The 12125-nt window shown below is 37.9% G+C and overlaps 1 protein-coding gene across 16 annotated transcripts in view; it reads right to left on the reverse strand.

The window, feature by feature from the left end:
- The window catches only part of VPS8 (VPS8 subunit of CORVET complex), a 252516-nt gene that overhangs the window by 226084 nt on the left and 14307 nt on the right, over window positions 1–12125 (reverse strand). For all 16 annotated transcript variants that reach the window (XM_045037181.1, XM_045037182.1, XM_011286041.3 and 13 more), the window contains 2 exons: window positions 8464–8594; window positions 3064–3157 (listed from right to left, as the gene is read on the reverse strand). In XM_045037181.1, the coding sequence (XP_044893116.1) occupies window positions 3064–3157; window positions 8464–8594 (225 nt within the window). The remainder of the gene's footprint in view (window positions 1–3063; window positions 3158–8463; window positions 8595–12125) is intronic.

Here is a 12125-nt window from a genome sequence, read left to right on the forward strand (position 1 = left end):
CTGAAGTCGGACGCTTAACCGACTGCGCCACCCAGGCGCCCCTTATTCTGATTTTCCAGACTAAGAAAACAGAAGTTTTAAAAAGTGTACCTGACTTGCCCAAGATTATTCAAGAAGTGATAGAAAAGTATGTCTCAAACTCAGAGTTTCCAGTTCCCAGACCTGGCTCTTTATATCATTTCTATCGTTCTTTTCTATGTCTGTCCCTGTCAATGTGGTCAATTAGTTATTATAATCTCTCAGAAGGCAGAATCAATTTTATCCAACTTTACAGAGTGTCCTGGGAACTAACTCAAGAAACTTACTCTAGTGCATGGGAGTATGAGGAAGAACAATCACAAGGCTGCTATGTTCAATGTTCTGGATGGAGGATATACCCCACTCTGTATGGATATGTGTATGTAAAGTACACCTAACATGCTTGACAATTAAGATGCATACGATAAATATCTGATGAATGATTGATTTGTGTCCTGGATAGGGAAAAAGAATGAAAGAGCAGATAAAAAGCATACTATATTCAAAATGGAACCTGAATAATGAAATGAAAAGTGAGCTTCCTTTAAAAGCCAAAAAACCAGGGGTGCCTGCGTGGCTCAGTCAGTTAAGTGTCCGATTCTTGGTTTTGGCTCAGATCATGATCTCAGTTCTTGGGTTCGAACCTTGCATCAAGTTCTGTGCTGACGGTGTAGAGCCTGCTTGGTTTATGTGCTGCCGAAGCAAGCACAAGCCTGCTTGAGATTCTCTGTCACTCCCCCACTAGCTCTGTCTCTCTCAAAATAAATTAAAAAAATTTTTTAAGCCAAAGAAACAGACATATGCGAAGCACAAGAGATTACAGAGTTGTAGTACTGGTGTGGCAACATCTTAGGGTAATGATTCTCAAAAGCCAGGCTACCTTGAAATCACCTAAGATACAGATTCCTGTTATACTGTTAAAACACAGATTTCCTATGCTATACTACTAAGATTCCAATTAAGCACGTTTGGGTGCTCAGGAATCTGCATTTCAATCAGTACCAGGAGATTCTTACACAACAGACGCATTTCGGAAAAAACACTGTGCTAAGGCATCTCTACTACCTTAGGCGATCATAAAAGTGATAAATACCCTTTGAAATTAGTCTAAACAAATTTAAAATACAGTCATCTGTCATATTACTTTCATTTGTGAATCAGAAGTTCACAATTCCAAAAATTCCATCTCTCCTAACTGTTCTCTATGCGTATGGACGACAAAGCCATTGTGAGCAAGGCCCCAGGCAGCCCTAATAACACCACTATCCACATGGCTGAAGGCATCATTGAACAACTATTCAGGAGAGATGCCCAAAAATAAAACTAGCTTTACATGTTAACACACCGAACATCACAGAAAAGCATACAATTTAAATTGAGCTGGTAATCCAAAATTAGGAAGGCAGAGTATGAAGACTGTCATAGGAAAAGCAGTTTTCATTTTAAAAGACCAAAGGAGCTCAGCCATAGCAATGAAATAAGAACAGAATGCAAACACTCTGGGATTTATTAGAATTTTTCCCTCCTCTTCAAGAGGGAGAAGAAACCCTTTTAAATAACAGATTTATCTAATCAATGTTCAGCGTCTGAGTTTTAGTTCAGTCTCCATTATTCAAAATATTTTTAAAACTGCACAGGTGGGTCAAATGACTGTTCTGGTTCATCTTGATCTTGAAAGGAATGAATTTCATCACCTACATAAGGATTAAATTCAGAAAACGTCATGGAAATGTAATCCTCAACAGGTGGTTCCCATTCTAGCAAATATGAGTTACTCTCCACCTAAAAGAGGAAGGACAATTGCCCAGGTTTCCTCCATTGCTTGACTATCTATTTAAATTGACTTCATGATATATAAGCTAGGTCGGGGTATACCAACTGCCCACAGAGGACACTTTTTCTTATTTTTTCTTTTTTTGTTTGTTTGTTTGGTTTGGTTTTTATACGAGCTTTCTCTGATAAATATGACAATTGCAATGCAGTTATGATGTTGTGATGCTACTCCTGTATCAATCTCTTCTTACCCTTTTGGGAAATCAAAATTTTGTCCAAACTGAATTTGCAAAATACCAATTAAACTCCATAAAAACATTAAAAACGTCAAAGTTCCTGGGACATGAATATGTCACCGTGGTCGCCATCATCATCATCATCATCATCATCATTATACATAAGATCTATACAATGAATTCAGAAAACTAAAATTGAAAGACTACATAAAATTATAGGCTCTGAGGTCAAAGAAAAATTTGATAAAGCCTACCAGAATCATCATCTATTGTCTTGATGGTCTATTAAATATTTTTGCATGAAATCAGTGCTGTAAAAAATGTTCAAAAAAGACCGCAGATGCTCTGTTCTAACCATTATACTCTGGCCACATTCACCAATACCACCCCCATTTCACAACAAAGCAGCACTACAGTTGGAGCCAGAAACCCCAATTTTGAGTAATTATTCTGCTATCTCCAAACTCAATGATGTAAGACAAGTTAATAGATCACCTTTCTGAGTCTCTCTTCTCATTTGTAAAACAGGATATGGCTTTCCTTACTTTCAAAGTTGTAAGAGTAAATAAAATAAGGTACATGAAAAGAGTTTTGTGAATTACAAAAAAAAATCACTCAGTTGTAAAAGATTCTGATCAATCATCTCTCCATATGAAAAGACTAAAAAAAAAAAAAAAAAAAAAAAAAAAAAAAACAACGAGCACTCTAACTCAACCAAATACACAAGATGGCAACTAAACTGAAAAGGAATTTAAAGAAAAGGCAGATAGTGTTCCTTTTAGGCTTGCTGCCATATTTCATTTAGGCACACCAGAGACTCTGAGCAGACCTTTATTTCATGGCTGCACTAATTTCTATGTCAAGATGTATAGCCATGTCTTATGAGTCAAAAACAATCACACAAAACCCATGAAAGCCAGATTCTATTTTTTTTAAGCCTCGGGCCAAGAGAAGTGCTGTGCTTTGTTTTATGCTCATTCCTGCTTCATTATGCCATTGCAGGTTACAAAGCTGGGAAAGAGAACAAAATACTTACAGCTGCAGACACTATCTGGGCAGAAATTCCCTTCAAAAGTGAATGTCGCATAACTGACCCATGGAGTGAAAAAGAATCAGGTAATTTCTTCTTCCTAAAAGAAGGGGGGGGAAGCATTTAAGAATATTAAAAAAAAAAAAAGTCTTTTTTGAAAGACCAAAAAACACATAAAAATAAGGAAAGCAGAAAACAACACTGAAGGTAATTTGTAGCTCTGTTTGCAAAGAGGTATTGAGAGCCTGACAGTCCTAAATTAAGATGTTGTACTAAACCCACCTTGAACCCCAGAGAAGCACAAGTAGGAAAGTGAATAAAGCCATCACTCCTTTTTCATTGATTCAAACTGTTCCTTCCCCACCTAAAATATGGCAAGGGGTTTTACTCCTCACCAGAAGGTTGCCTGCCCTGCCCTACTTGTCTACATTACCTCTCCCTTCCTTCCACCCTTGCCCACCTTTCTGGCCTTTCTATCTGTAACTGCCCTCTCTCATTCTTCAACCAAGCACCTCAAATTCCACAGTCCTCTCTGCTGCTCCTACTAATAGTTCCTTTCGCTTACCCAACTCATCAGCATTCAAAAAATAATATCATCCTTTACCAAACACTGAGCACCTCCATCATGTGACTAAAAGTATGCTTCAGGCATACAAAAATAAGGCAAGGTTCCTACTCTCAAGGACCTCACGGCATAGCTAGAGGGACCAATAAGTAACTCACTCTTAAAAGATAAATGTTAGAGGGGCGCCTGGGTGGCTCAGTCGGTTGAGCGTCCGACTTCGGCTCAGGTCATGATCTCACGGGTCGTGAGTTCAAGCCCCGCGTTGGGCTCTGTGCTGACGGCTCAGAGCCTGGAGCCTGTTTAGGATTCTGTGTCTCCCTCTCTCTCTGCCCCTCCCCTGCTCATGCTCTGTCTCTGTCTCAAAATAAATAAAACATTAAAAAAAAATTTTAAAAAATGTTAGAAAAGAACAATGGATAAAGCACTACAGAAATGAAATAAAGAAGAGTTTAATCCTATTTATTGGGGGGATATCAGGGACAACTATAGAAAAAAAGATGTCTGATCTAGCCTTGATAGACAACCAGGAGTCTGGCAGGCAACAAAAAAGCACAAACAGAAATATGAGGATGTCAATGTGTGCTGTGTGTGGAGGGAATGTAAGTACCCAAAAGGCATTGACCAGCAGGATGGGAGTGGGGGTGCTTAGAGATTAGGTCAAAATAGTGAGCAGGGTCCAGACTAACGCTACGCAAAAGAGTTCTGACATTAAATGAGACCAAAAAATAAAGACTATATATATATATATATATATATATATATATATATATATATATATATGACTATATATATGACTATATATATATATACACACACACACACACACTCTTTTTTAGTATAGTTGACAATGTTACATTAGTTTCAGATGTACAACTTAGTTATTTGACAATTTTATACATTGTTATGTTCACAAGTATAGCTAGCAGCTGTCCCATTCCATTGTTATTAGAGTATCACTGATTGTATTCCTTATCCTGTGCCTTTTATTCCTGTGACTTATTCATTTAAAAATATCATAGGGCCGCCTAGGTGGCTCAGTTGGTTAAGCGTCTGACTCTTGATTTTGACTCAAGTCATGATCTCACAGTACAGGAGTTCAAGCCCCATGCTGGGCTCTGTGCTGACAGTGCAGAGCCTGCTTGGGATTCTCTGTCTCCCTCTTTCTCTGCCCCTCCCCCACTCACAAGCACACATGCACGTGCGCGCACTCTCTCAAAATAAATAAACTTAAAAAAATAATTTAAATTATCATGGTTCCATACAAATACTGAGATTTTGTTCTATTTCTATGAAATGTGCCACTGGGATTTTGATAGGGATTGCACTGAATCTACAGATGGTCTGGAGAAATATGGACATCTTAATATTAATCCATGAACACAGGATATTTTTCCATTTATTTGTGTCTTTAATTTCTTTCACCAATGTCTTATATATAATTTTCAGTGTATAGCTCTTTCATGTCCTTGGTTAAACTTATTCCTTTTTCTTGCTTTCGATAATATTATAAATTGAATTATTTTATTCCTTTTTCAGATATCTCATTGTTAGTATTTAGAAACACAACTAACCCCAATTAGCCAAAGCAATCTTGAGAAAGAAGAACAAAGATGGAGGCATCACACTTCCTGATTTCAAACTACATTACAAAGTCAAAACCAAAACAGTGTGGTACTTGCATAAAAACTGACACAGAAACCAATGGAAAAGAACTGAGAGCCCAGACATAAATAGTTATATATACAGCCAACTAATATTTGACAAAGGAGCCAAAAACACTCAATGGGGAAAGAATACAGTCTCCAATAAATGGTGTTGGGAAAACTGGTGATGGAGGCATCACACTTCCTGATTTCAAACTACATTACAAAGTCAAAACCAAAACAGTGTGGTACTTGCATAAAAACTGACACAGAAACCAATGGAAAAGAACTGAGAGCCCAGACATAAATAGTTATATATACAGCCAACTAATATTTGACAAAGGAGCCAAAAACACTCAATGGGGAAAGAATACAGTCTCCAATAAATGGTGTTGGGAAAACTGGGTAATCACATGTAAAAGGAACTATACCCCTATTTTATATCACTCACAAATTTTATATGAATTAAGTGGATCAAAGACTCAAATATAAGACTTAAGCCATAAAACTCCTAGAAGAAAGCATAGGGGAAAAGCTCCTTGACCTTGGTCTTGAGGGCAATGGGTTTTCTGTATATGACACCAAAAAAGAAAAAAGAAAAAAAAAGGGGGGGGGGCAATAAAAGCAAACATAAATGAGACTATATCAAACTAAAAAGCTTTGGCACAGCAAAAGAAAATCAACAAAATTTTAAAAACCCATGGAATAGAAAATATTTGTAAACCAGGGCACCCTGGGTGGTTCAGTCTACTGAGCATCTGACTCTTGATTTTGGCTCAGGTCATGATCTCACAGTTAGTGGGATCCAACCCCACATCAGACTCTGAGCTCACAGCACTTAAAAAAAAGTGCTTAAAACTTAAAAAAAAAAAAAAAAAAAAGAAAGAAAGAAAGAAAGAGAGAGAGAGAGAGAGAGAGAAAGAAAATATTTATAAACCATTTATCTGTAAAAGGTTAATATCCAAAATATATAGTAGTTCTCCTTTATCTGGTTTCAGTTACTTGTGGCCAACCACAGTCTAGAAGCAGATGATCCTTCTTCTGAGGTATTGTCAGGTGGTCAACAGTAGCCTAACCTGATGTCAGGCCTTCATCCTTTACCTCACTTCATCTCATCACAGAGGCATTTTATCATCTCAAGTCATTGTTAAGAAGAGGGAGTACAGTACAATAAAATATTTCAAGAGACCATGTTCACATAACTTTTATTACAGTATATTGTTATAATTGTTCTATTTTATTATTGATTGATTATATATAATCTCTTACTGTGCCTAATTTATAAATTAAACTTTATCGTAGGTATGTACAAAAAGAAACATAGTTTATATAGGATTCAGTACTATCTGCAGTTTTAAGCATCCACTGGAAGTCTTGGAATGTAGTCTCAGCGGAAAAGGAAGACTACTACATACGGAACTCTTACACCTCAACAGCAAAAAAAACCCCAAACAACTGAAGTTAAACACAGGCAGAGGATCCGAACAGACATTTTTCTGAAGAAGACACACAGGTGGCCAAAAAGCATATAGAAAAATGTTCAGCATCACTAACCATCAGGGAAATGCAAACCAAAACCACAATGAGATACTGCCTATGGGGATGGCTATTATCAAAAAGACAAGAGATCACAAGTATTAGTGAGGATTTGAGAAAAGAGAATCCTTGTGTACTGGTGGCAGCCACTATGGAAAACAATATAGGGGTTACCCCCAAAATTAAACATAAAATTACCATATGATCCAGAAATTCCACTTCTGAGGATATATCAAAAAAAAAAAAAAATCACTATCTCAAAAAGATATCTCCACTGCTGTGTTCATTACACCATTATTCACAAGAGCCAAGATATGGAAATAATCTAAGTGTCCACCTTCAAACAAATGGATAAAGAGGTGAGACAGACAGACAGACAGACAGACACAGACACAGACACACACACACACACTATTCAGCCATGATAAAAAAAAAAAGGAAATCCTACCATTTGCAACAACATGGACGGACCTCGAGGGCCTTATGCCACATGAAATAAGTCATACAGGGAAAGACAAATACTATATGATCTCACTAACATGTGGAATTTTAAAAAGCCTACCTCATAGAGGCAGAATAGAACAGTAGCTGTCAGGAGCTGGGGAGTGAAGGAAAAGTGTAGATGTTGGTCAAAGGGTACAACCTTGTACTTGTAAGATAAGTTCTGGGGATGTAATGTACAGCATGATGTAACAGCATTATCTAACAATAATGTATTATATACTTGAAAATTACTAAAAGAGTAGATTTTAAATGTTCTTACCACAACAGAAATGGTAATTATCTGAGGTAATAAAGGTGTTAACTAACCCTATTGTGGTAATCATTTCACAATACATAGTATATCAAAGAATCACATTGTATATGTTACATTTAACCAATGTTATACATCAGTTATATCTCAATAAAGCTGGAAAAAAAAACATTTATCTATTTGTAGGAGATAGTGATGAACAGGTAAATATATCCAGCAATGGTCCCTATCCAACAAGAGTTGACAACCTAAAGAAGACAACACTAATACAGGCAACATTTAAGAAAGGAAAAATACACATGACTTTATCAACATTAAAGTTACACATGAATTCAATAAAGTATTTACATTATGCTTCCTCCACTTCTCTTTCCTTTTCATGTGCTCTCCAAGAATTTGGAAGGTGAAAAGCAGCCAAAATGAAGTTATTTAGGGTTAGAAATCTTTTTCCCAAATCTTGAATCATTTTGTGATTCTCCTCTGAACCCATTCCAAAGGAATGAAGGAATGCTGGAGCTGACCTGAGAGTGGGAGGAAGGGGGCGGGGAGTGCAGAGAGCACAGGGTGACGAAATGAACCTAGCTCCATGTTTCCACCACAGACACAGTGCCAAGTTTGACCAATGCTTCCTCCGAAGGCTCTACTGCTTCTGGAAGTCCCTGGCTGTTATTATGGCTTCCTGCTGGGGGTGCAGAGGACAGTGGTCATGGCATGCACCTTTTCATTATTCTCTCCCCTCAGTAGTGCCAAAATCTTTAGGGTCTAATAAGCATATTATTTCCACCCAAGTGGGCCTTCCATTCCCTATGCAAAGGCTTCAGCAGACCATACCACACCAAAGAGAGATTTACATTTTAAATGATAAAATATTTCAACCATATGCCAGTGTGATTTACATGAATACCTACCTTTTTAAGTTGGTCCTGTCACCACTGTCTGAACTTGCCACAGACGAAGTATCATAGGAGTGAGAATCAATAGTATCAATGTTTAACAATGTAGGGTCCTCCAGAACAAAAGACTCCTCTTCATCATCAGTCTAAATTGGAAGAATATGGATCAATAAACTCACAATTCCAAATACCCTGTAAGTCAGACAAGCATAAATGTGTTCTCTAAAATGCTCACATGCTTATTTCTGCTTTTCATCTCTTTTCCAAGCATTGTTATTGACTAGAGAAGCATAGAAAATTAATTTCCAAATCTAGATAGATATCTGTCTCTACAAAGAGTTCGCTCCAAAAATTTCTTCCTTGTAGCAGGAAGCAGCAGAAGCAGTTATGCAAATTATTGTTAGCAGCAAAACACTTCTTAAAATTCAAACCCGTAAATAAGCTTTACTAGTTAACTAACAGCCAGTAGCTAATTAGACGAAAACAAATACCACCTGACTACAAATAGTATACCATGAGAAATAGGACAAACAAAAGAAAAGCATTCTGGGTTAGGAAAACCACAAGGGACTCTTAAAAACTGAGAATAAACTGAGGGTTGATGGAGGGGTGGGAGGGAGGGGAAAATAAGTGATGGGCATTGAGGAGGGCACCTGTTGGGATGAGCACGGGGTGTTGTATGGAAACCAATTTGACAATAAATTTCATATTAAAGAAAAAAACAAAACAAAAAACAAAAAAATAAAATAAAATAAAAATAAAACAGTGTGGAAAAAAAAAAAAGAGCGAGCATCTGCAAACACAGTGATTTCATAAGGTGAATTTTACTCCTAGAAAAGGAAGAAGTCCCAAATGACTGGAATATTATGAGGAGTTAGAATGATCCTAGAAAGATAAGCTAGGACCAAATTATAAAAAGCTTTATATTCCATGAGCCAAGTGACAGCAGGGCCTATGTCCTCCTTGTCTACCACTATATCCCTACTGCCCGGTACAATGCCTGGCATATAATTACTACTCATTCATTTACTGAATTAGTGTACTGTATAGAGTAGACAATAGGAAGGAAACCGAGATGTTTAAGAAGTAGGCACACATGATGGGACCAACGTTTTATAAAGATAAATGGGGCAGCAGGAAGATGGATGAGTGTAGTCAGGGAAACTGAGACAAAGAAACTATTAAGAACCTGTAACAAGGTAGGGGCACCTGGGTGGCTCAGTTGGTTAAACATCTGACTTCAGCTGAGGTCATAATCTCGTGTCTTCTGGGTTCGAGTCCCATATCGGGCTCTGTGCTGACAGTTCAGTACCTGGAGCCTGCTTCAGATTCTGTATCTCCCTCTCTCTCTGCCCCTCCCCTACCCCCACGCACACGCACGCACTCTTTCTCTCTCTCTCAAAAATAAAAAATAATTTAAAAGGAACCAGTAACAAAGCTACTGCAGTGTCAAGGGAAAAGAAAGAGGAGGGCGCCTTTTGCCCCACTTTTGCCCCACTCATACTCTGTTTATCTCTCAAAAATAAATAATAAACATTAAAAAAATGTTTTTAAAGGTGGGGAGTGGAGCTTAAGAACTCATCAGAAGAGGTCAAGAGAAGGAATAATGAAAGAGACATTACTGAGAAAACCCAAAGTCCCTGGCTACCATTTTTTTTTTAACGTTTATTTATTTTTGAGAGAGTACACAAGCAGAGGAGGGTCAGAGAGAGGGGGAGACGCAGAATCTGAAACAGGCTCCAGGCTCTGAGCTGTCAGCACAGAGCCCAATGCAGGGCTTGAACTCATGAACCATGAGATCATGACCTGAGCCAAAGCTGGATGCTTAACGGACTGAGCCACCCAGGTGCCCCCCCTCCCCACTACTATTTAATGGCAGGGGATGGGAGGTGGGGACATCAGGGAGAAATCAAAGAGGATTCCAAGGTTTCTAGCTTGAACAACTAGGCAAAAGGTAATACTTTTGAGATAAAAAGCAGAATAGCAGATAAAGCAGAATGAGGAGTTCAGCTTTGAACAGGTTGATTCTGAGCAACAGACATTAAAGAAAAATGTTCTGATCATACTCCTCTTTCAGCTGGACTACGTTTCTGCCTTACCATTTCCATTAAAACTCATTATCTCCACTTTCTCCACCATTGCTAGCCACTACTACCTTTGCTGAAGTTACCAGCCAAATTCACAGGCCTATTTTCAGGTAACGTGCCCTTGTCCCCTTGGCATCATTTAACACTACAACCATTCCCTCCCTACTTCTTGGAACTTTCTCTTCCCTTGGCTTCCAGTGCATCCCTTTTCTGCTACTCCTCCCAACTTACGAGGCCTCTTCTACCAGTCATGTTCTCTATTTTCTACTCAGCCAAACCTTTAAATCATGCTATTCCCTGGGATTATATTCTTAGCTCTCTTCCTACTTCACATACTTTCTATATGAGCAAGCTAATCCATATTTATAGCTTGAAGTACTATGTCATGCTAATGACTCCAAAATCTGCATCTTCAGTATCAACATTTCTCTTGAGGTTCAGGCCCATATTGCCAACTGCTTTTCACATATCTACACACATACACACACACCTGCGAAGAACAAGATTAGAACCACAAGGAGAGACGGTCTCTTGAGAGCCGGACAGAGGTGGGACAACTGCCTTAGGAAAAGAAAGGAAAGAACTCAAAAATTAGAACTGCAGCACCAAGAAGCAAGAGGGCTAATCAGAATCTTACCTGATTTTCTTAAGCACCCTGAGGATGTAATTAAAGAAAACAGATCCATTAAATGAAGCCAGGGTTGAGGACTTACAAAACACATGAAAGAAAAAATGAAAGAAGAGAACTGAGCTTATCAATAAGGCTGAATTTAAAACTACTAGCTACACAGCAGATATTAATTTTCCCACACTGATGCATAAAATCTACATAATCCTTTCAAATTTCATTGTGTGTCTGTGTGTCTGTATGTGTAAACTAATAAAGTGATTCTAAAATTTACATGATGCAGAAGACCAAGAATAAGCAAGGCAACCTTGAAGAACAACACCAAAGATTTGAAACTACTAGTTATCAAGACCTATCATAACAAACATTAGAATGTGGTATTAGGGCAAGTATAGAAAGACCAATGGAATCAGACCCACACAAAAATGATCACCTGATTTAAAACAAAAGTGACACCACAGAAAAGAATTTTTTTTTTTTCAGTAAATGGTGCTGGCTCATACCTCACACCATCACACACAAAAAATTCCACATGAATCACAGACCAAAGTTTAAAAGGTAGAACAATAAAGATATTAAAACAAGATAGTATCATCATGACCTCAGAATTTTCAAAATTTTCTCAAAACAAGACACACAAAAACACTAACCATAACAGAAAACCAAAATAAGCTGAACTACATTAAGAAATTCTGCTCATCAAAAGAAACCATTAAAAGAGTGAAAAAGTAACCCACAGAATGGAAGAAGATATTTGTAATACATATACCTAATAAAGGGCCTATATACATCACATGTAAAGAACTCCTACAGGGTGCCTGGGAGGCTCAGTCGTTTAAGCATCTGACTCTTGGTTTCAGCTCAGATCATGAGTTTACGGTTTCAAGAGTTCGAGCCCCACATCAGGCTCTGCATTGGCAGGGTAGAGCCTGCTTGGGATTCTCTCTCTTTCCTTCGCTCTC

This window comes from Felis catus, chromosome C2, assembly GCF_018350175.1.
Source record: "Felis catus isolate Fca126 chromosome C2, F.catus_Fca126_mat1.0, whole genome shotgun sequence".
NCBI lineage: Eukaryota > Metazoa > Chordata > Mammalia > Carnivora > Felidae > Felis > Felis catus.